The sequence below is a fragment of the Podarcis cretensis genome, assembly GCF_951804945.1.
Source record: "Podarcis cretensis genome assembly, chromosome: 5".
Lineage (NCBI taxonomy): Eukaryota > Metazoa > Chordata > Lepidosauria > Squamata > Lacertidae > Podarcis > Podarcis cretensis.
Window position 1 is genome coordinate 46,766,804 of NC_137174.1, and position 26,329 is coordinate 46,793,132.

Genomic DNA, 26,329 nt, shown 5'->3' on the forward strand with positions numbered 1-26,329 from the left:
TCCCTTCGCTTCCATCTATGATTAACCTGCACATTTGTAAATAAACTCAAATATTACAAAACTCCAGAGGATCAGGAGATCAGGATGAGAGGTGGTCCAGGCAGGATGAGAAAGTGTGTGTGTGTGTGTGTGTGTGTGTGTGTGTGTGTGTGTGTGTTAGAAAATTGCCACCCGCTGTTCTATTCATGGAATCCTCGGCTGGATGGAAGAGCCCTCAAGGAGTGGAGGGGCACAATTGAATACGATCCTAAGAAGGTTTATCCACTTTACCAGAAACTGTTGAGATGCCCTTGTTTACCAACAAATATTGCCATTTTAGATAGTTATACAAATTGACAGAATGAAAACTTTATGTGGTATGTCATTTACAAAAGGTATTCTTAACTAAATGCAGCACTGAACTACTAATATTGGATATTGCTTCAAGGAACTTGGCAGAAATTTCATAAAAATAGCTCGAGTTCTGAATATGAGACTCTTGGTGGGATTAATTTTTATTTGTATTTTGTGTTGCAGTTCAGATCCTTGTCTAACCTGAATCCATCTACATACATACATAACAATGTGTAAAATCTAGTAAAAAAGTAAAAAGACCAATGGAAGAATTAAGCATATTTTTTAAGCCCCCTCCTGTGCAACCAGTGGGTCCTTCAATAGTTTAATATGGCTGGATTGTGTCCAATACATTTTCCTGCTTCTGTATTTTCATGTAAAAGCAAAAATCAAGATAAAATCACAAGACTATTGAGACCCCCTTCATAAGGATGCATCTTCCAAGTGATGCACATTCAATACAGATTCTTCTTTCCAACCATCAAGGCCACAATCCCATCAACAAATAGCTGCACCTAAACTCATGGAAATGAATGAGTTTAAGCTTGCTTGACTTGGTGTTGGATTGAGTCCCAAGGTTTTAAGCGCTCACATTATCTCATATGGAATTGGTCTTCTCAATTTATTTTTCAAAATGAATCCTGCGACGGTCATGACAACGACTGCCAAGACGACTGCGGCAACAATGTATGGTGCATGCGAATCATGATGAGGGTCCGCATTTTCTTGCAGCTCTTGTTTTGCCTCTGCAAAATTAAAAAGAAAAGATGTGGTGCATTATCTGCTTGAACTGTCATGGAATTGCATCATTCTAGTTTCCTAGAAGACAATGGACCATTGACTTCCATAGCACTATTTTTTAATAAAAAATAAAAAAATGCACAGTAACTTTCCTGACCACACTATTGTTCTCCTCCACTGTGGAAGGACATGTGGATCCTGAATTGGCCTCCACAGGCACTTATGGACTCAGTGTTAAAACTGTGTTCATGGAAGACAATCTTACTCGGCTTTGAGTGATTGCCAAAGAAGAAACATGGATGACTGTTGGGAGCTGAACCCTATGAGTCCACTGTGGAGGGTAGATCATACGCTGGAGGGTACGGGGTACATATGGCACAGCTATGATAATGCTGCATCTGACGGACGAGGCCACATTAAGAAGGCATTTAATGTAACAAGGTTAGGTGAGGAAGTACTATTAGATGAGGAGAGTGCTAAAATGCATTATAAGCATTTTTAGGGCTTTGATACTAGCTAGCCAGGATGATGGTAATAATGATGATTTCAGCTTATACCCTGCACCCCTATAGCTCTGCCTTTCTCAAAGCCACAGGATACACTAATTGCTCTGCCTTAACCTCAACAACCTGAAACAGATCTAAAAGAGGGATGGGATTTTCTGAAAATCTCAATGACATGCTTATCCATATATAATTTTCTAATTCCCGTCTCACTCCTTAATCTCATAAGCAGCATAATGCACAATATGATGTGCATTGTTATATGCATATGCACTCTAGGACGTCTCCTAAGGTATCTAGCGCATTAAGAGATGCACACAACTATGTGTACAACTGCATAAAATAGGTATGTACTAATATGAATTGATACTGCAGAAATATAATACAACATAAAACTTGATACTTTTGAATGCATTATACTATATATTAATTCATATATATGAGTTTTCAATATAATTATGCATATAAATTGGGCTTTTAAAAAACAGAAACAAGTGATTCAGATATAAGTGGGTGCTTAATGCAGTGTTCAAATCAGGTTGGATCTGCCAAATTCTGTGCATAAATCCATTTAAAATACATTCCTCCTTATCCCTACTCTAGGATGGCATTGATTTGTATTTAAAACAGATTAAAGAACTCTAAAAGAAGCAAAATTACCAGAATTTCTATTCTTAATGCCATTCTTCTGTAGTTCAATTGGCCCAATGATAACATCCATTTTTTCCTCGTAGGAGCTTGTATCTCTCTTAGATCTAAGCAGATTCAGACAACCCTGAGAACATCGGGAAGAATAGTCATAGGCTCTGCAAACCACCAGTTTGCACTGCAGGTAAACCGATGGATGTTTATACATGAAGCTAAAGGCTTTGAAGGAAAACCGAACAACATAATTGTTTGGGGAATAATAGGTCTGATATGTAGGATCATTAACACACCTGCACAAATAGAAAAAGAATAAAATTAGTTTACACTAATTAGTATTCAGTTTGCATCATATAGTTAATGTAGAACAATGAAGAAATAAAAGTAGCACTTTGAACAGTTCTGAAATAAAGCATACAAGTGTCACTTGAATATAATATCAATAATATGAATAAGCTTGATTTCAAGGGCATGACTGCCATGCTTAAACTGAAGTAGCTGTCAGTGATTTCTCACTCTGAATTGAAACTGCACAAAGCATATTGACAGAAACATTCACCATAACTGGTAACTTTCCCCCCACTTGTTCTTCATTAGTACGCTAAGCAGAGAAGAAGCTCAAATATTTAAAATTTGAAATATGGCAACCCTATGAAAATACATAAGTAAATGATCTGTTGAGGTGGTATTGAATATATATGGTGAACTCACTTTTCTGTTCTTTACCATCCTTTTAATCTGCATGGCTTTGCTTTCCCAAGGAAAGCAAAAACTTCTGTAATTGTAACCTTTATTATGTCAATTGCATAACAGCTCTTCAAAACAGGTGACCAGCTCTAAGTTTCACTTTCCTGAAAGTAACCATACGCAGCACGTGCCAAATTATCTGAATATATATTGAGTCAAAAGATACTAAAAGGAACAAGGAACATCTTGGTTCATGCAGAGGTACTATTTTGAACTAATGCACAAAATGTCACATGCATTAGAGTATTCTGAGCTTCTCATTTTAATCTCGAGGAAATTATTATAGTAATATAATTTAAATGTAGCTGTTTTAGAAGCTTGAAGGTGTCAAATCAAACCTGAGTGAGGCTTTGTGAAGAATGCAAGCTTCAGTTAGTCAATAATTTGCTATAAAACTGTTGATACATCTGATACATCTTCAGATAGTATACTATCTGAAGAAGTGTGCATGCACACGAAAGCTCATACCTAGAACTAACTTAGTTGGTCTTTAAGGTGCTACTGGAAGGAATTTTTTTTATTTTGTCTTGACTATGGCAGACCAACACGGCTACCTATCTGTAATCAGTATACTAGTTTAGTATCCTTTTGGAGCGGCTGTCAATGGCACTGGTTTGCTGTGGTTCCAGTCCTACTTGAATGGATGTTTCCAGAGGGTGATGCTTGGGGAGTGATCTTCAGCCCTCTGGAGCAGGGTTCAATTTCCTCAGAGTTCAATTTTATCCCCTATGCTGTTTAACATCTACATGAAACTGCTGAGTGGGTTTGGAGTAGGTTGTTAGCAATGTGCTGATGACACACATCTCTTCTTCTCCTTTACATCTGCAGGTGAGACAGTGGATGTGCTGGTCTTGCCCTGGTAATGGACTGTATGTGAACCAACAAACTGAAGCTCAATACAGATAAGACGGAGGTGCTGTTCATGGTCAGTTCACTAGACTAGGTGGATGGGATGTTGCCTGTTCTTCATAGTATTACACTCCCTCAGAAGGAATGGGTACACAACTTGTGGGTACTCCTGGATCCTTTGCTGTTGCTTGAGGCTCAGGTGGCCTCAGCTGCACTCCTATCTGGACAGGGACAGCCTAACTACTGTTTTCTCTGTTCTGGCAACCTCTAGGTTGGATTACTGCAATGCATTAAATGTGGAGCCATTGGAAGACCCGTCATTCAAGCTGGGCAGAGTGGAAGATAGTGGGAGGTACGATATTGTTCTTTATTTTGCTGTGCCAGCTGCAGACTGGTGTAGCAGAGAGGCCCAGATCAGACCCCTCTCCAATTGTTGGACCAGATTAGGATCCAGCAGCTCCACAACCTCCTGCCACCAGTCTGTCCTGTTTTGAGGACTTACATTGCTACCACAGGCAGGAACAACACCAGCAATAGGCTGTCAATACCATGTGTCACTGGTGAGCACATTAGGATAGCTCCCCTGCCTGTGGATCTCAGCAGTTCTGCATAGAGCAGGCATCCCCAAACTCGTCCCTCCAGATGTTTTGGGACTACAACTCCCATCATTCCTAGCTAACAGGACCAGTGGTCAGGGATGATGGGAACTGTAGTCCGAAAACATCTAGAGGGCCGTGTTTGGGGGGTGCCTGACATAGAGGAATGCCTCTGCTGCCTCCTAACTGCTCCATCCTTCCCAGCAGAATGGATCATGAATTAGGATGCATATCACCTTTGAATGGTCCCAATGATGATTTGACTGTTATACTACTTTGCAGCCTCTGGCTGGAGTGACAACATGGTTAAAATGGCATGCCTAACGAGATCTAATATTTATACCACATATATGTTTAGAAATGAAAAGCAATAAAGATTAACACAGTTAATCAGACAGACAATATATAAGGTAAAAATCCTTACCCATTCTTGATGATATCATAAGTCAAAGTTGTAAAATCATTAAAGTTGGGTGATGCTTTACATGTATCCAGAAACAGCACCAGATTTGGGTCAGAGTTATGAAGAGTAACTTGCAGATATAATTCCTGATTCAGCTTAACTTCATAAGGTGAGTCATAGACTGGATATAAGAAGGAGTCGGAGGTATAAAATGTGATGTTGACTTCGTATTGTCCATACCGAGTTTCATTGATCTCTTCTACACCATCAGCGACATACATTGTTTCTATCCAAGAGTTTTTCAGCATCTTACAGCTGACATGGAAGTGAAGATCCTTGTCCCTTTTAATTATGTATCCTGAAGCAGCTGCCGTGATCAGGTTTGAATAAATAATAGTATCAGCATCTGCCTGTTTGAAACATCCGGGGGGTGGGGGTGGGGACAGCGGTTAACATTCATTTCTGAGGTAAGGATGTTGCCATAGCACTGTAGAATTTGCTGCAGCCAGTCTTAATGCTACCTTTGCGCAAAGCAGCCCCACCACCAAGTTGCCTCTTCAAGTTGTAGGAATACTTGTCTAAGCCAATGGTATCACTGGGGATGCTACTGAATTCTCTATACAAATATTATTTGTATAAACTGTTGTTCAGAATTAAGTTGTTTCAAAATGCCAACTTAGTTATCCCACAGTGAGAGCTTGAAGTGTGTCTGCTAAGTCTTACTGCTCTGAACACACAGCTAACTCATATGCCATATTGCTGTTTTTACCTTGACCCATGCAACCCCCAACACAGAACAAATTGGGGTTTCTGATGGTGCCTGAACATCCCATACTCATATTACATTTGCAGCAAGGGATCTTGTGATCTGGCTCCTTTCCATGCTGCCAATGTAACATGAATAGCCCAGGCTATTCAGATGCTAAAAATCAAACTAAAAATATTTCCTTATGTGACTATTTGTTGTACAAAGATCTAAGTGATGGACTCTGGGCTTTCAAATTTCAGCAGCCAAAAGTCAGTGCTCCCCACACCTCTCTCCTTCCATTCTAAATTATTGTTGCAACCTTCTGCACAGCCTTCTTGGCTTGGAGCCCAGTGCAAATAAACCTGTTATGCTCCCCTAAATCCGTTTCTGTGTATACAGATGAATTGGGCCACATGTTTCAGTTTGTTAGCATTGCCCCAGTTGAACTCCTGAAGCCCTGCTTTTTCTAAACAAGAAAAAGAAAAGAAAAGAAAAGAAAAGAAAAGAAAAGAAAAGAAAAGAAAAGAAAAGAAAAGAAATGAAATGAAAAGAAAGGCATGCATATAGAAATCAAATATAAATCTCCATACGTCTCTTCTGGTCTGACAGCCATTGTACCGTATGTTGAAAATAACATAATATGGTGTGATAATAGGTGGGCAGGATGGCTCAATCAAGCGGACATCAAATGGAGAATAGCCTGCAGAGGTCAGGAAACTTCTACTTATTATAGCTTGCATATATTCTGGTCCACAAAGAAGAGCTAGCAAGGAGAGAAAGGGTGTGGTATTAGTGCACTATAATAAAACAAGACAATACATTATTATCCTTTTATGAAGGCAATGCCATCCATCTTTATTGCACTGTACAGAGTAACACAAAGTTCCCTGACCTATACGTCCTTACATTTTTCCTATTTGCCACTTTTATTATGTAGTTTCTATCATATTGCTGAAGACACACCTCTTTTCCATGGCCTTTGGCATCTGAGAGATATATATTTTAGTGCCCACTTTATTCTTATGACTGTAACAAAACAGTTAAAACAGTTAAAACTAAATTTTTTAGAATGTGAGTAAGTGTATGCAGACTGTAATGTCATGGGGGGGGAAGGATCCTGAGGGGAGTCACAGTGATGTCATAATATCAATATTGTGACACACACACACACACACACACACACACACACACTGCCATAAATGTTTTTGTGTACTTGGGCTTCTGTGGGCTGTGAGAGAAGCCTAGGCTTCCTTGGCAAATGAGCATGATCTCCCTTTTCTCATCCAAAAAGCTACCCATGTATTGCTCAGCAGTAGCAGATAGCACGATAGGGCTCTGCTGATCACCTGACCTCCAGACATCTCATCACTGCTGCCTATTGGGAGTTAGAGAGGTATTGAAGGGGCAGCAAGGTCAGCACGATGCAAATACACCAATAGGAGGAATAAGAATAAGAATAATTTATTACTTATACCCCGCCCATCTGGCTGGGTTTCCCCAGCCACTCTGGGCAGCTTCCAACAAAATATTGAAATACAATAGTCTGTTAAACATTAAGAGCTTCCCTAAACTTCCAGTAGCACTGGAATGGCTCTGCCAGTGCATTCGCACTGTGCCAACCTCACCCCCTCTCACTCTGTACCCTAAACATATTTACTTTGAACTAATTCCCAATGCAATCAATACATTTTCTTTTTAAGTAAGCAAAGTAGCCTGAGGGTTGAAGTATTTGGTGTGTGGTTGTTCATTGTAAGCTATATAACAATGGCCTGAAGAGTGTTTCCAGTGGTGGACTCTGGTGGTGGGCCCACCCCCACCACCGCTTCTTGCCTTCCATTCTAAGTCATGGTTATGCCACCTCCTGTGGCAACCTCTCAAGTTGGTGCCCTATGCAGGTGAGCTGGTCATGCTCCCCTAAATCTGCCTCTGCTGCTCCTGAAGCTAAGAAGAGTCTGACTTAAGCAGTGCCTAGGTACACATATAAGCCAAATGCAAGTTATGGATTCCAAACATAAAAAGATGGAGTTGTTTTTTTACTGACAACAGAAAAAACCAATACAATACCAAGAAAATTTGTGATTTTTTAACTAAATTGAATGACAACAATCTGGTATAAGAAAAATGTATTGCAAAATTGCACTTACTCGTATTATGATTTGCTGGGATGGTGTAATAGTTTGCAGAAAACCCTCTGTTTGTGATACTATGATCACTATGAAATCTAACCGTCAACATGTTGAAGGTTGATGTAAAGGTTTGGTAATAGCCAGAGCAAATCTTCCCAAGCAAAGGAGAGTTATGAAGCGTTCCATCATAGATTTCGATATAATCACAGGGGCAGCTCTGTGTATTACATGATTGTAGTCTAGAAAGCAAACAAGAATGTGATTTTTACAGCAATGTTCACTGATCATGATGAATTAGTCTCTACACTTGCAATTCCTTTAAGCTACTATCACATAGCAGACTTTATTTTGGTGTGTTAAGTTGCTCAGATACTAGACAAAAGGTATCAGACAAAAGAAATAGAAAACCAAACAGGATTTTATTTGTTAAGCCATGGCACATCACAGTTAGACGTGGAACACAACGCCCTTGAATATGTTAAGTAGGAAGAAAAGAGTGCATCTGAGTACATTTGGGTGCTATTATGTTACCACAAAGTAACAAGAGCTTTCCTACAACACACCTGGATTTACAAGGTAGGGCTGTAAGCATGCTACGTCACAAGCAGGGTTCAACCCTTACATCTTTGCCCCCCTTTCTTTTTCATCAAATAAGCTTGTCCTCAGTTTTCTAAAATACGATATGCTGCAGTCGTGGTATAAAAGCTCTTACAGTACTCTTATAGGGAACCAAAGAAACTGACAGCCAGTTTTGGGTGATAATAGATTCTAGACTATAGAAGGATCTAGAAATGCTAGCAATCACATTCACAATATACATTTAAATGACACATATAAGGCACATGGCGTCCCCCAAAGGATCATGGGAACTGTAGTTTGTTAAGGGTACTGGAAACTGTAGCTTTGTGTAGGGTAAACTACAGTTTCTTGAATTCTTTGGATGAAGCCATGTGCTTTAAATGGCAAATGCATTGTGGGCTCTTTTGCCTAGAATCTAAGGTTTGGTGTTCAGTCATGGACTCACTGGATAGTCCTAACAACGACATCTACTGTTTGCCTCCCAGCTATAATCTCACCCTCTTTTTGAATTTATATGTAATGTTTTATCTAGTAAAGCTGCTATTAATAATAATAATAAGTTTCATTTTGAGACCTTGACTTATGGGCAATGTTAGAGCTTTACTTACTGAAGTGTTTGGAAAGTAAGTGATACACGAGAATTGCTTCCTACTTGGATTTCCCATACACAGTCGGCATTGTTTGGGTAGTTGGATGGAAAAAACGGACTTTGAAATGACCCAGATGAATGTGCGAGGAAACCACCACAAGAATAATCTGTTGAGGGAGCTAAGAAATAAAACACAGAACACATTTTGTTACAGACATATGGGATATAAGTAGTTAAATTCTAGAAAATATTATAAACTTGCTATGATCAATTGCTTGTTATACCCAGAACCCAAGGTTCCTTACTGAGAAAGCCACATGTTGCAATCAGAGTTGACTTTTATTTCAACCCTGCTTAATATTCGGAAGTAGTTGCTTGGTTACTGCATCACTTTAACCCATAGTAAAGCTTAGCTATGGTTTATTAGTGAATGTGCAGTCACTTGTGCACACTCCTAAAATCATGGCCACTTCACTCCTCCCCTGCTTCTGATGCAACTGCACTGGTAGGAGCTAAGCCGTGATCTACCTTAGTATTGTGTTCAGACCTGGATTCATGGTTTCCCACCTACCACCTCCTTCAAAACCTTGAGTAGTAAGCCAGGAGCAAAACTTACTTGCTGCTCATGGTTTGTTTGGAGAGAAACAAAGCACAAACCTGAGTTTAGGTTCAGTAGAGCATTTTATTGTGGATTCAGTCCTAGTGTTAAAGATGAAGACTTAGACACCCTATACTTTGACTTATCTAGCAGTGCCATCTTAAAGAGAGAAGGGCGGACTCTCTGAATGGCCACATGGCCACTAGGATGCTCAATCCAGTGAAAGGGATACACCCAGTAATGGACAGCAGGATGGCTTAGTGCCACTCACTTGACCTCCAGTTGTTTGTATCACTACTGCTTACTAGAAGGTGGAAGGGGAGAGGCAAGGTCCGCACACTGCAAACTCACTGGCACTAAAACTGTATTGGATTTGCATCAACCTTGTCACTACCTCATTCCTTCTCCTCTAACATCCCAGTAAGTGTTAGCATTCCTGCTCCATGATTGCAGTCATGGGATTTTTGTCTATCACATGACGGTGTATGTTTTGACATAGTGGGAAGTGACGGAGACAGGATGTTTGTGTTACTGTGTTCTGTGAAGTGGGACTATTGTCCTTTGTTATTTTTCTCTTTGCTGTCTGATGGTAGAGAGAGAGGGCGACATGTTGCAGTGCTCTATGTGTGTTTATATGTAAATAAAGTAGATTAGCCAAAATGCTGAGTTGCTGAGGTCTGTCACGCAAGACTCTGCGAATCCCTAAGTGTGCCAGTGTCTGTTGGCATCAGTTGCTGTGATGTTTGGGCAGAAGAAAGCTTTTGAAGCTCCCGAACGATCGACCAGGAGGGAGGGAACATGCCAGTCAGGCATGTGTCTCTACCAGGGTCCTACTCAAGTGTAGGATGAGCTCCTGACAGTAAGCAGCACCAACACAACCAGCTGGTGGTAAGTTGAGCAGTACTTGTCCACCCCACTGTCTGTTGCTGGTGACATCCACATGCGCAAAGGAATATTATTGCAGAAATGTCCGCCTCTGTGCAAAGGAAATAGGGAGATCTTTTGTACATGACCTTGTATCAGGTGTTAAAATTTGTGGCTACTAGGTTTTATTCTCTCCCTATATATGTTTCATTTTATGTTTCAAGTTCACTGTTATGTTAGCCTTGTAGCTAAGAAACCCTGAAAGAGAGGCTGAGTTAACTCATTTTTACTCCTCCTCAAAGCAATAAACAACAGCCACCGTACCACATGACTTTATATAGCTGTTTTGAAAGTGAACAGCATGAGAGTATTCTGCAAGTCCTGTTTTGTTAGATCAGGCACAGGCAAACTTGGCCCTCCAGGTGTTTTGGGACTACAACTCCCATCATCCCTGACCACTGGTCCTGTTAGCTAGGAATCATGGGTGTTGTAGTCCCAAAACATCTAGAGGGCCGAGTTTGCCTATGCCTGTGTTAGACCATGTGATAATGCAGATACCGCTAATGAAGCTGAAGTAAAAGTGATCATAAAAAGGCAATGTAAAAAAAAAAAAATGAAGTAAAGAAATCTAGAGCTTACTTGTTCTTGGCCACCATGGAGGAGTTGGTCTCTCTGAAGATCAAGAGGGAAGAGGAGAGAGAGAGAACAATTTAAACAATTGACTCAAGCTTTTGACTTTCAGGCATCTCTTGTTTTCTGCCAACAGGCCTTTGCAGTTGTTTGGTTTTACATTGATCTGTAAGTTTAATGATTATTTGCATTTTTGGTATTTTTTGAAAAATACGTTTTAACAGTGAACACCACCTTGATATGGTAGTACAGGAATACTTTTATAACTATAAATAAATACATAAAGTAAGTCCCAGAAAAATAGCCAAGGCTGAGTTACATTTATGCTCCTCATGTTAATACTCCCTGATCTTGTGGGTACATTTTGCAGCTTTAAAAATTAATTTGAAATGCAGCTTACAAAACACAAGAAGAAGCCTGAATTTATTGCTCCATCTCCTGTATTTGTTTAAAGTGACCAGATATAAACCTCTTCAAGCTTTTGCAAATAGGAAGAATGTTTACCTTCAACGTCATTCTTTCCATTATTGGAAGCAGTGGCGGGATCTGCCTAAAGTACCTCATTCATAAGGATTAGAATCCATTGCCACTGAAAGACCTGTTCTATTAAGAAATGTCTAAATATTTTCTCCCCCACTGCCAATGCCATTAATGATGTGGAGACTAATGGGTCTAAGTTTCAGAAAGGCAAATATAAATTAGCTACTGTATAAGGAAGTCAGTACAATGCTCGGTCTAAGGTTGGACAATGGAATGAATTGTTTAGAAAATGGAAAGGAAATGCAGAATTTGAACAGGGATCTCCCCGCCTCACATTACCAAGCAGCTCATAACACTGTATAAATGATACACTTCATGACACCATTCATCAAAACTGTCAAACAGTTCTAACTACTTTCTGGTGTCTACCTGCATCTTTATGTGCTGTGAAAGAGAGATTGGAAATTAATTATTATTAGCAGCCCATGTGAGAAAAGGCAGAAGAAGCATTTTCCACACCTGCTAATTTAGCAGATGTAGATGTATTTTGCCTATAGAAGAAAAATACTTTTCCCTTTGGCTGTCTAGATATGGCATATAGGCTTTATGCTGCCTCCCCCTCTGATATATCATCTCATTCTATCATATTACATATGTGAATTCAATCATTGTGAATTAATTCATTCCATCAGCATACATTTCAAATGATGAATAAACAGTAGTTTCTAGGGGGGGGACCTGCTTTTTTAATACATGATGGCTACACATCACAACAGACTCTGCCTAAGAATTATTATTTTAAAAGAAAGGAAAATGCCTTTCCTATGCTGGATCTCATTGCTCGGATAAGGGTGGGGAGGTAGGGGGCACCTTTGAAATCGACAAGCCCCACCCCCTGACCATCAAATCCCACTTCCCATCAAGGAGTAGCCATGGTGGTCAGACACAGAAGCTAAGGAGAGCAATTCCCCTCTGCCCATGCCCTCCTCTGAAAGTTTTGTAAGTACTTGTTTGATTTTCTGCCAGGTGAATTGAGGACAACTAAAGATTTTAAAATATTTTAATACACTAACAGGAAATCAGCCCTGAGTGCTCACTGGAAGGACAGATTGTGAAGCTGAGGCTCCAATACTTTGGCCACCTCATGAGAAGAGAAGACTCCCTGGAAAAGACCCTGATGTTGGGAAAGATTGAGGGCACAAGAAGAAGGGGACGACAGAGGACGAGATGGCTGGACAGTGTTCTCGAAGCTACGAACATGAGTTTGACCAAACTGCGGGAGGCAGTGGAAGACAGGAGTGCCTGGTGTGCTCTGGTCCATAGGGTCACAAAGAGTCGGACACAACTAAACGACTAAACAACAACACTGCTACCTTTTCCCTTAATCTTGTAATATTGCTGCAGTTATTCACTACTAGGAAATTTTTGCTGCAGTTATTCACTACAAGGAAATTTTTATTAAATGAATCATTTACCTGTTGTAAGGTGACCACCTGAAAAATAAAAAGGTAGAGAGACCTTAGAATGTTTCCCAAATGTGTTAATGATTTGATCAGTATAATTATTTGCGATATCAGTATTCATTGGAACAAATGTATAATTAAATATATTTCTGATCAGTCGTCATTGGGGAAAGGAAAAGAAGAGAGCTAAATCAAGTCACTTCTCCTCTGCCTGCCAACAGCTCAACAAGAATTCACCTTTTAAAAACAAGCCAAAAAACAAAATCGAGTTACGTGCCTACAATTCTTGGATTAGGCAAGAGATGTGGCATGAAATTCTCCGTTCAGCTAGGGATGGCAGAAGGGGAAGCATTTCCTCACTGGAAGAGGAGGCAGTTAACCCCATGAGCCCCAGGAATAAACGAATGGGAAAGGTATTAGACAGAAAACAAAACCAGAAACGTAAGGGTCATAGGTTCAGAATATTCTGCAGAAGCCGGAAGCATTCCCCAGAAGAGTCAATTGAACTGTAAGACTAGGACGCTTAGCTAATTGTGTTGCAATAAATCTTCAAGCTAATTACAACTTGCGTGCTGTGTTATCAGGATGGCACCCTGGGCTCCTGACATATACTTCCAGTTCCTTGGAAGTGGTAAATGAGAGTTATATTCTCTTTTAAAGACTCAGTAATTCATTGGAAATAGTAGACCAGAATTACATCAAAAGTCAGAATAGTGTTTCATTAAAGATTGCAGATCATAGTTTGCAGCTATTTTTCCTGCTGTAGAAGCCCAATACTTTTGTTTTCATTGATAGCACCTTGGGAGATCAACAGTTTGGCTTCCTCCTGAATAATCAATGTTACTATTAGTTATAGTTAGGGAGAATCCAAAAATTTTTTTTAAGTGTATATACTGCCTAACCTAGATGCTCAGACTGATTAAAATATGCTAATATAAAACAATATGTATGACAAAATCAGAAGTCACCTGAACAGATGACACCAGCATCCTCATTGTGACGACAGTTGTGGGACCCCCAGCCTCTGTTAGAGCATTCCCAAAGGTGGCGTTCATTTCCATTACAATAAACATCATCCAGAAGAATGGGTCCAGAGCCTTCACCGAAATATGCCGCTACTGGGGCTAACACAGCCTGTCCACATCCAAGTTGTCTGCACACCACACCTGCGCCCACCAGGTTCCATGAATCATCGCAAACAGTTCCCCACATTCCATTGTAAGAACCAATTTCGACACGGCCCTCGCAGCCATGACGTCCATTCACAAGTCGGAGATCTGGGATGGGGACACCAAAAGCATGTGAATCATTCATGAGCATTCACAGTCATTTTTGGTAACAGATACTGCAGAATTTGAGTCTCAGCAAGAGCCTGCTAAAGTCTGGGATTTATAAAATTCCCTAATACAGTCAAACCTCAGTTCCCAAACGGCTCCATTTTGGAACGTTTTGGCTCCCAAATGCTGAAAACCCAGAAGTAAATGCTCCAGTTTTTGAACATTTTTCAGAGGCCGAACATCCGATGCGGCTTCTGCTTGAGTGCAGGAAGCTCTTGCAACCAATCAGAAGCCGCACCTCAGTTGTTGAACATTTCAGAAGCTGAACAGGCTTCCGGGATGGATTATGTTCAACAACGGAGGTTTGACTGTATGTCTAGTATTTTCTGTACATTTTCATCTCTTTCAAGTCATTCACCACAACTGGAAAGAAGGTACTGGAGAATGAATGTGCTAAAGGGCTATGAAAAATATATGTTGGGTGGGTGTCGTGAATGAGTTCTGCTTCACTAACTGACACCAGCCTTTCAAAGAAAATTTGCCAGCATTTTGAAAGAAAAAGCAGAAAAAATGATATAGTTAGGAAAATAGCTGAATAAGAAGCTGTAAGGGTTGGAGGAATTCCAGTGAGGTAAAGGCAGGTTGCACAACAGCAGCGGTGTGGTATGGAAGCAAGAAGAGACACACACAGAGAGGTAGAGGGAAAGTAGCGGTTTTAAATAACGGTAGAAGTTCTGCTATTAAGGCTTTTCTTCAGCTTAATAGTGGCACCAGAGGGGGGAGAATTTCCATCAGAATTGTGGGAGGATGAGGCAGAAGTATCTGGACGCACCAACAGGGAGCAGAGCATGGAGGGTGATGAGAGGAGGACACACCAGGGCAGGCATGCACCCTTCCAATCAGCCTAATTGGTCTGATTGGAAGGGCACATGCCTGTTGCATCCTCCTGATGTCTTGCCAGCCCCACAATGGCAAAGCAGCATGGGACTGGCAGGGTGGTATGAGGAGCAAAATGCACCCTGGGAAAAACTGTGCCCAGGGCAATGACAATCCTTGCTACACCTCTGGGGTGAGCAAAGATGTAGAATTTTTCACTACATGCATTCTCCCATGTGCTGCTTAGCTGGTTAAAAGGAGGCTGGACTTCAAAGGGGGAAAGAGCTCCTTTGGAAGAAGGGTGGGATATATATTTAATAAAGAGTAATAATAAATCATCTTTATCTGAAGCCCCCTCTTCAGCTGGGTGTTTAGCTGAGCAGTGGGGGGGGGTATGTTGTGGGCATAGAAGACTAGGTAGTGGATCAGAAGCAGCCCAAAGAGAGCAGATTACATGCTTCTGAACAAGAGATAGAGGAAAAAAATGGGACAATGCATACTGACTGAAAAATGTGCATATAGCTCAAATAAAGTGCAAACTACCGTTGAGATATGTAGATGACCAGAGAATGTACAAAATTTAGCCAAGATTTGCACATTCTCAAAGTCTTGTTGGGATTATGTATATTGGTCAGGAAATGTGCACAATCCCCTCTTCTTGGAAGGATTATATGTACATTATGCATGACAAGCTATTACTCCAGTCATTCAACTTGAGTTCAATTTAATACACACACACACACACTCACCGTATGCCGCATAAACAGAAGAGTAGTTAGCAATAAAACCATGATTTGTTACCATACTGTCACTGCGAAACACCACTGTGAGAACATTTGATGTAGAAAAAAATGTTCGTTGGGAACCATTACAAAATCTTCCTAGGGAACGTGAGTAGATATATCCATCATAGATCTCAATATAATCAAAGGGGCATTCTGCCCTGGAATAAAAACAAGAAACCTGCATGAACATACAACTCAACATATAAACTTAGTATATCAATTAACTATGGCAGAGATTCAGTATGCCACCAAACCATACAAGATTAATTCAGTGTCTTCAGACATGAATACAGATATGTTCATCGTCATGCTTCCCAATTATAATAGTAAACATATATGATGAAGTGAGCCCAGAAAGTCCACATTTAAATGAGCTGCAGTTTTATAGCACTATTTAGTTCTCCTCGTACTTACTCAATACTTGCAATTCTGAGGTTTATACGTGAGCCATTCCAAGTATTTATTCTCCATATACAGTTTGCATTGTTCGGATAAAGTGCTGGATAAAAGGGACTACTGAATGATCCTGATCCATATGGAAGGTAAGAACCACAACTATAATTTCCTGTGAAATAAAAGACAATGTAATCACAAGTGTGAAGGTATCTATGCTACACACATAATAATCAAACTGCCTCTGCCTGCCCTGAACCCATTTGTAAATGATATCGGTTTCTCTCTTTTACAGAGGCATGGAAACCTTGTTACCTGTGCAGCTGTATACACACCACTCTTTTAAAGCACATTTAAAGCATCCCCCAAGAATCATATGAACTATCATTTCTCTCCCTCAGAGCTATAATTCCTAGCAAACTTAACAAACTACAGTTCCCAGGATTATTTAAAGGGATCGTATGTGGCCTTTCTGTGATAGAACGTCCCTTGAGAATGATACGATGTCACAGTGTAGTGGCACTCTCAGGGACATTATTTGGGCAAAAAGATTGCTGTCTCCACAGACTGACCATAGAAACAGTGATCTTTCCCCCCAAGAATTCTCCCAGGAATGATGCTGTTCTGTCCAAAGCAATGCAATCAGAATGTTCAGAGAACCCCAAGTCACTACTTTAAGTAGCAGAAAGACTTCCCTCCTGCTAAAAGCCACTTTGTAATAAGGTAAAAGAACTACACAGAGACATATATGAGCACGCGCGCACACACACATGAAAAATATTAGAACTGATTGAGATATCAGAAGGTGTTCACATTTCTAAGAAATCACCTTTGTCCATCCATCAGCCTATTTTTTTTTTTTTTTTAAATTGAACTCATAGCCCGATGCATCTCAGATGTGTAAAACAACAGATTTAGGGGTGGGAGGAATTATTGTGTTGAGACTTGGGCTTTTGAAAGGCTTGAGAAGAAAAGACATAACTGATTGACAGAGCCCAATACAGTGGTACCTAGGTTTACAAACTTAATCTGTTCTGGAAGTCTGTTCTTAAACTGAAACCGTTCTTAAACCGAGGAGCGCTTTCCCTAATAAGGCCTCCCAACGCTGGTGCCCTTCCACTGTTCGACTTCTGGTAAAGTTCGCAAACCGGGACACTACTTTCGGTTTTGTGGAGTTCGTAAACCGAATCGTTCATAAACAGGACTGTTCTTAAACTGAGGTACCACTGTAATGCCTTTCCATATTTTTTTGCTAAACTGACTTAGCAACCTCAAGAGGGCACTCCAAGCCAGAGCATGCAGAGCTCCAGATGTTGCTGCACTACAGGTCCCATCAGCACCAGCCAGCATGCAAATGGCCAGGAGTGTTTGGAGTCACAGTCCAATAACATCTGGAATATCAAAAGTTCCCCATCTCGGATTTAAGAGTTCATGGTTGCATATGTTTGAATGATAGATGCAACATCTGAATCTCTGAAACAACAATATGGACTGATTTTTTAGATGGAGCTGGTGAATAAATCTCTGGTTTATTTGGAATTGTAGCAGATTTATTTATGTTTTAAATGAAAATGAAAAATTAATTACTGGCTATTACTTTTTCTGTTGTGGAGCCTTATACATGGGGGTGCCTTATACGTGGAAAAATACAGTATCTTTTCAAAATGAGAGCAAGAGCATAAAGTGATACGGACAACCATCCTAATTGTGATCCAGGATCACCATTCAGCATGCTGGAGAACTGCACTCACAGTTCTCCATGACATAGTGCTGTAAACAGTGATTTTCAACTCTAACAAATATGAAAGCTCAGGAAAGAGAAAGGTTTCTATGTATTGGTGAGGAGACTAGACTCTCTGGATTTCTGAAGATCATATTATAAAGTTGCTTTGTTCTCCTAGCAATGCTAGGAGTTGTTTCTTTTTGTTTTCCAATGTATTTCTTATTAATAAAAAAAAATGGTGTGGCCCGAGCAAATTTTTATTCTGAAAGTTGTGGTGTAGAGAAAAAAGTTTGAGAACTACTGAGGTAACATTTAGAAAGAGACAGAAAGAGCATAATTTGCACTTACTGCAAATTACCTTCTGCTGGAGTATAAAGTTTATGCTATCCATTTGCAAACACAACATATAAGTTAAAGATATCTTTTTCTAATACTAATATGTACATTTAATAATATTCAGCAGAGAAAGAAAGAGGGAGGGAGTTGTTGAGAACAGAGAAACTGTTCGGGGGAGGCAAATATCAGAGAAAAACAGATTGGGGGGGGGAATAGAGTTCGGGAGAATGATATATACAATATAGCAAAACAATCAGAAGGGTTGTGTTTTGCAGACTTCTGCAGTCGCATAACTTCTGCTGCTGGCTATGGCAATGCTTCACACTCCTCCCTACCATTACTGAAAACAGTGTTTGGACTACATTGCCTGCCTGGATAATTTAAAACACACTGGGGGAATTTTGGTGATTGGATCACTCTGGTGAAAGGGCACTTTGCACAAAGACACACCAAAATGAACACTGTGCAGACAGTAAAAAAAGGTAGGTAAAAGGCAAAGGAATCCTGGACGGTTAAGTCCAGTCAAAGGCGACTTTGGGGTAGTGGTGCTCATCTCCACTTTCAGGCCGAGGGAGCCGGTGTTTGTCCACAGACAGCCTTCTGGGTCATGTGGCCATCATGACTAAGCCGCTTCTGGCACAACGGAACACCATGACAGAAACCAGAGCGCATTGTTTACCTTCCTGCCACAGCGGTACCTATTTATCTACTTGCACTGGTGTGCTTTTGAACTGCTAGGTTGGGAGGAGCTGGGACCGAGCAACGGGAGCTCACTTCATTGCGGGGATTCGAACCACCAACCTTCTGATCGGCAAGCCCAAGAGGCTCAGTGGTTTAGACCACAGCACCACCTGAGTAAAAAAGGTAAATGTAAAGGACCCCTAGATGGTAACGTCCAGTCAAAGGCAACTATGGAGTTGTGGCACTCATCTCGCTTTTCAAACAGCTTTCCGGGTCATGTGGCCAGCATGACTAAACCACTCTACCCATGCAAAGGCAATAGAAAACATACCCAGCTTAGCGGGTAATCCCTAGATACTCCATTCCCACTCACCAAACACTCAGGTCTCCCCCCCCCCCCGGTAATGATATCTCAGTCTGGGCAAGAAACAAGTCATATAATAACTGTTTCCAGTTCTTTTCCACATAAGGAGCAGGAGTGAAACTAGGCTTTATTTCATCCGGATCAAAGACCCAGTTTGGCACACGCACCCCATGCACATTTACACACACACATGCATGCGCACGCACACACAGCCTCAATGACAGCCCTCCGGAGGCTTCACCCAGGGCAAAAAACCTGGCTAGTCCCCCCTAGTCATGGCTCTATAAGGGGTGTGTATATTGGTAAGTATTGTCTTCCTGATTGCATTGACTATCATCAACATTATCTATAGTACTGCAACAAAGACATTAGAGGAACCATTAATTGGGAGGGGGGCGTTTCAGACACGATGATTGAAAGAGCATTAAGCTTGCAACTGTCTCTTGCTTTCAATTGTAACTACTCAGCATTTGGCACAGAAATGATCTTTCACAGAGGGTGTCCATTATGGATTACTGTCCCCTCTATCTCTTCAAAGACAACCAAGCAATAATCCAGCAAATGCACAGGCTAAGATATGCCAACTCCCATTTCAAGGTGGATGACAAGTAAGACTTGCTGCTAGACCAGCGGTGGCCAGTGAGAATCCAGCTCTTCCACTGTGGGGTTGCCCGAAATTCCCTTCCCCATACATCTGCAGCTTGCAAGAGGGCATGACAGACTGAACTACAACAGTGCTCACCTTTCAGATGCAACAAGAGGGAGAGCTGGGTCTGTTATGAGATCTTGTACAAGATGGAAGCTTGGCAGCCCCTGTCTTTATAAAGCTGTCAGAATTCCCACCACTTTGGAGGCTATGCACAAAGCTGTTACTCCAGTTGTGATAGTTAGCAGAAACCCTCAGCTCTCTTTTACTCACCTCAGCTGCTTCAAGAGTCATACACATTGGCAGAGAAGCTGGGATTTTCCACCCCGCATGGCTTGAGCCTTGCCATCAGAGAACTGGAGAGGACAATAAGGTGGCCTCAACAGCTCACAACTGTCCTACTTCTCCTCATTACTGCTAGTATGATAATAAATCAAGCATTGGAAGTGCAGGAATGAACAGTGGAATGTCTTATACAGAAATAACCAGAACCAGAAATGAGCATGCAGCCAGAAGTTATGTGGGATAGGGTTGCCATATTTCAAAAAGTAAAATTCCTGACACACATTCCCCCCCCCCCAAAGTTGTTGAAGACCCTAAAATTGTTGAACATTTTTTTTTTTTTTAAGGAAACCACCAAAATTATTGAGCTTCTTTTGGGAACAGAAACATTTTTCCAATTCGGCAAAATTCCCCCCAGACGCCATTTTTAAACCCCCAAACCAGGATATGTCAGGAATTTTCCTGACGTATAGCAAGCCTTGGTGGGATGAAGGGATTGGACAAAATTACATGAATCTCGACATATGTGAGAGCCAAACACTTTCCTAAATGAAATTATAGCTTCATGCTCCACATCCTCTGATTGGTTAGGCCAATGCGCTGTGTGATATGAGGCCATGTGATGCGACTCCTGTATCTACTGGGATCCACATCCATTGTTTGAATCTGGGATTTCATGTGTGCTATATCTGTGCTGTTGTACAGGGCTTTAGCAACATATGATATTCTCTAAGTGCAAGATTATGTGGCTGGATATTATGGACTTGAAAGAAAGGCTGGGGGCACGCTGATGGATTCCAAATTTGGAACAATTATGTACAATTAATTCGAACCGACATTATGAACAGGATAAATTCCAAAGCAAGCAGTTCTGCACTTCAGCAACATAGGCAATTGATGCAAATAGGACTTAAGCTTGTTGCATTTCAGGAGGGAAGAGGAGGCATGCCATGCATGATTCAATTATCCTGCTTTTGTGCTACATGCAAGAAACAAGATCAGAAAATACCTGCACAGGTGACACTTGCATCTTCACTGTGGCCACAGTTATGAACATGCCACCCTAGGCTACGGCAGTCCCACAGGTTAGACTCATTTCCTCTACAGTTCACATCATCAAGGAGAATAGGTCCCGAGCCTTGGCCAAAATAGGCTTTTCTTGGGGCTGAAATGGCTTCTCCACATCCAAGCTGCCAGCACACAACCTGGGCATCGGCTATGTCCCAGTAATCACCACAAACTGTTCCCCATTCTCCTTTGTAATAGAGTTCAACGCGTCCCTCACAGCTGTATGATCCATTCACCAGTCTTAAGGACACGTCTTCGAAAGACAACAGGAAACAACTTGGTAAAGAGCAGCCTGTTTCCTGTTTCTTAAACAGCAGCCAGTTTACATACCTATAGATACCTCTCTATGGCTGTGTTCATACCTTACATTTAAAGCATGTGGTTTCTCTCAGAGAATCCTGAGAATGTAGTTTACTCCTTACAGAGCTCCCAGGATTCTTTGGGGCAAAACATGTGCTTTTAATGTACCATGTGCCTATAAATAAATATATGTAGCCACATGAGAGAACTTGTCTCTTCCAGAGTTTTATACATAATATATTCAATAACATGTGGGTGTACAACAGTTTATTTCTATACAAGAAAAAGCATAGTAACAAGATTTGCAATATATATTGTACAACATTTGGAACAAACTTGATCTCTGGTAACTCTGGAAGAAGACAGCATATGCAAATGAGAATTAGTGGCTAAGTTCAAAATGGGGGGGGGGTAAATTAAATTTTTGGTCAATGTATTGCTCTTTGGCAATTGAAAGTTCTTCAGATAAAGTACTTAAATGAACAAACAAAAGCAGAAGCAGCCACTAATAAATGTTGTACAAAATCTGGACTGAGACTCAAGTAATTTATATACACAGAACACATGAGAGAGAACTGTGTATCTTGCCACAAGTTTGTTTCTACCTTTCTCTGCAGAAGAGTCAACTGCCAAATAGATAAACCATTGAGTAGTTTAAATTGCTTCTTCCCTGTTTAACCATGGGAGAGAGAAAATTAAATAATGGAGTTCCCATGCACACATCAATATTTTTTAGGATGGCCCTGAATTACAATTTGGGATACAACAATGCAAGCATAGCCTATTTAATTCAGTTGCAGGTATGGACTTGAAAAATTGCACTAAAGTAAAGCAGCATAGTCCTGAATTATGTTCTCTTTGGTGAGATCTTACCTTGTGGAATAGAAAAATAAATAGCCAAAAATCCAGTGCTTTGAGAACTAGTGTCACTTGAAAACACAACAGACAATGTATTTGACTTAGAAATATATGATTGGTGCTCCCAAATGCAAATTCTTCCTAGCAAAGGAGCTACATACGCTGGCCCATCATAGATTTCAACATAATCATAAGAGCAGTGATTACGTGGCTCCAGTCTGTGGATATAAAGTTAGAAACCACTGAGTAGGGTGATATTTCACTTGTAACTATAAAACACAAAAAGTTAAAATCCACATGAAATTGGGACTTGTAGACCCAGGTCAGCAAATTTTGGCACACTATTTGTTATGTATTCACACTTATGGAGTGAGCCTTTTTTTAAGGTCTGAGCCAAGTCTTTAGAATACAAGTAAATGATTTAATATTGGGTCCACACACAACTTGGCAAGCTCAGAAATAGCATATAGATTATTGTTAACATGCAAAGCCAATTTGACAGCAAACAGAAAGGCAGGCATGCAGACAAAATCATTTTTAAAGATCACACAGGGCAACACAATCCTAAAAATACTGCCACTTACTTAAGATACTCAAAGATGAGATTTATGTAGGAATAACCTTCAGCATGGATTTCCCAAACACAGTGTGCATTATTTGGGTATACAACAGGATAATTTGGACTAGTGATTTTCCCAGATGGCGCATAGAGATGACCACCACAAACAGAGGCCACTAAGAGTGCAACAAAAAAGTGAAATCATATTTCTGAACAGACTGCCATATAGTTACAGATGCTTCTCACTGGGTTTGGGTTATGTCCAACTAAGACATAGAACTCAAAACAGAACAACTGGGTCATACCTTTAGTCCATTGATTTCAGTGGGTCTACCAATAGTGGTCAGCAGGGTGGAGTGGCCTGGCTTTCCTGACTTCCTGTCAGGAATCATTGATTCACATCACTGTGGTGATGGAAGGAGTGAGGCCACGGCAAAGTTGATGAAGAGAAAACACAACGGCAGTAGTGCTCGATTAGCTCTGCCACTGTGCTTGCACCACATCCATCCCACTGCCATCTCACCACTCCTGGTAAGCCATAGTGACAAGGGGTCAAGTGAACACGGCTAACCCGTCAACAACTACTGGGGTCTACTCTCAGAATGAGTTATTAGATACATTTCAATGACTTTTAAAAGTCACATTGAAGGAACAGAAGCTAAGTTCTCTTACAAATAAATAAGCTAATTGAGCCAGAACAAGAAGAAGAAGAAGAAGCGTTTGGATTTGATATCCCGCCTTTCACTCCCTTTAAGGAGTCTCAAAGCGGCTAACATTCTCCTTTCCCTTCCTCCCCCACAACAAACACTCTGTGAGGTGAGTGAGGCTGAGAGACTTCAAAGAAGTGTGACTGGACCAAGGTCACCCAGCAGCTGCATGTGGAGGAGCGGAGACGCAAACCCGGTTCCCCAGATTACGAGACTACTGCTCTTAACTACTACACCACACTGGCTCTCAGTGATATTGCTTTTTATCATATTTATTTCAAAAGATATAAATGAACTCCCAGCCTTCAGATAGCTTACTCATGAAACCCACACCAGTGGGTCAACTCTGTTATAGATTTGAGGATTGCCGCAACAAGCCCTACTGAAGATCTGTTCAAAGTGAGAGGACTGCTAGACCAATCTGGTGGGACCACCGATGCCAGCAACCACTAACATCAATGAAATGTTAGCATAATAAAGATTTCTACAACCCACCCAACCAAAATAATGGTACTACTACAATTAATATAGTATAACACCAACATACATTTCTCTAGCCTCCAGGGCTACACCACTGCCACCCAATCAAGCATAGGAGGAAGTAGAATGTGACGTGCCCCTTTGCCTACCCTCAACATGGCAAAAGTCCCCTTTGCCATTCTACCTACAACAGTACACAGCCTGGTAAATACAAATATGCCACAGTACCTTTGTTTGTTTGTTTTACCTATTCACAGGCCATTCCCAACCCCCTGATTCACTGACTGGAGAGAGTTAGGATGGGGTGGAGATGCTTCCCATTAGTTGAGAAGAACTCTGCCAGCAAAGGAACAGGTAGAGATGCCACCTGTGGTTCTTTCAGCTGCAGTAGCACAGAGGTAGGCTGGAGGTGGTCTTGGATGTATTGGAATTCAGGCCCCCTCTTTCATTTCAGAGGCCAGAGGCTGCCTTCACACAAGCCTGGACCTGACACAACTAATTTCATCACTATTAGAACTGGACAAGGAGATGAACATCAAATATCTACAGTGGTGCCTCGCAAGACAAATTAATTCGTTCCCCGAGTTGCTTCGTCTTGCGATTTTTTTCGTCTTGCAGAGCGCGGATTCCCCGGGTATTAACGGCTTTAAGAAAAAGGAAGCAAACCCGCAAGACGTTTTTGTCTTGCGAAGCAAGCCCATAGGGAAATTCATCTTGCGAAGCAACTCAAGGAACGAAAAACCCTTTCGTCTTGCGCATTTTTCGTCTAGCGAGGCATTCGTCTTGCGAGGCACCACTGTACATGGGGAAGGAAAACGGAAACCTCTTCTCCTGGCCAGCATGTGAGAGCTCATAAGTGGAGATTGGTCTGCTACTCTGCTCATATATGTACCCCACTTAGGATCTCACTCTCAGTTATATCCTGCCTTTCTTCTAAGGAGCAAAAGGCAGTATACATAGTATTTTATACACATAACTGTGGTGCAGCCAGCCGAAGCCTAGTAGCTGATATGCTCCAGGGATCTCTGCAGACAGTGAAAGGAAATGATGACTGAACAGCCATAAAGGGGCAAAAAAGAAGCTAAGCTAAAACACGCCCCATACTCCACATCATAGAGTATATCATGAAGTATACTATCATACACATGTAAAACACATATCATGAGACTTTCAAAAAGGCCCAGTTCATGATGTTCCCCTTCTCAGCATCATGTGGACTCAGCTGCATAGACCAGAAATGAAGGAGTTAGTTTGGAGAAATACCACAACAGAACCTGCATTTGGGGTTTTGTGCCCAAGAGGGCCCCTTTTTCTATGCAGTGCCTACTACTTATCCCATTTGGGAGATGTTGATGGAGGAAAGGCTGTTTAGCTAATACTCTACTAGGATCGTGGAAAGAGATTCTAGACACCTCACTGGTGTACAATATCCCCAACCATGGTGCATGTGTACATTTTTCATAACCCCGGAACTCAGCTTCTTCAAAACAGTATAAGTGTAAGCATTTTAGGCATGTGTGTTTTTAAATAGTTCTGTACAGCTACAGTGTAACCACTAAGTTATTTCATATAATTTCAGTATTAACAAGGCAAAAATATAACCAAAGCTGCTTTAAAGGGATCAGAGCCATTCATAGTTCTCAAAGAAGCTACACCTGTATTGTGGATTTGATTTTCCCCAATGTCTTTTATGCTCTCAAATATTTATTTATCAGTTTCCAAACCATGTAAAAGGGAGAGGGGCAACATAAGGTCAATAAAATCTAAAGTCATGATAAATAGTAATGGCCCCAATGTTCTTGGCTAGGAAATGTGTTTTCATATCAACTGTCCATTTAATCTTCCTACGCTAGACACTTTTTGAACACTGTAAACAAGGACTGCCAACTAAATGCAGAAGGACTGATAAGATTTCCAAACCTTATCATGCCCATAAATAATATGCGCTGAAAAACTTGAGTTTGGTTGGTGGTACAGGAGAGGATACAGTTGCAGAACAAACATAAAGTATTAGATAGAAGACAGTGACAGAGATAGCAGAGCAGAAGTTGCTTGACTTTTAGTACTGGCATATTATATAAACAGTGGAATCAAAGGTAA

At 40.9% G+C, this 26,329-nt stretch overlaps 1 protein-coding gene across 1 annotated transcript; it reads right to left on the minus strand.

Moving 5' to 3' along the window:
* Window positions 1-24,071, minus strand: LOC307217451 (scavenger receptor cysteine-rich domain-containing protein DMBT1-like; the record flags this gene model as incomplete). Its single annotated transcript, XM_079978624.1, has 15 exons — window positions 1-1,079; window positions 2,238-2,515; window positions 4,839-5,227; window positions 6,156-6,328; window positions 7,710-7,930; window positions 8,879-9,038; window positions 10,961-10,993; window positions 12,907-12,924; window positions 13,863-14,171; window positions 15,797-15,990; window positions 16,247-16,397; window positions 21,267-21,578; window positions 22,499-22,701; window positions 23,068-23,218; window positions 24,068-24,071. 15 exons carry the CDS (start codon window positions 24,069-24,071, stop codon window positions 922-924), a joined length of 2,754 nt encoding a protein of 917 aa, XP_079834750.1. The 3' UTR covers window positions 1-921.
* Window positions 24,072-26,329: the final 2,258 nt, after the last annotated feature.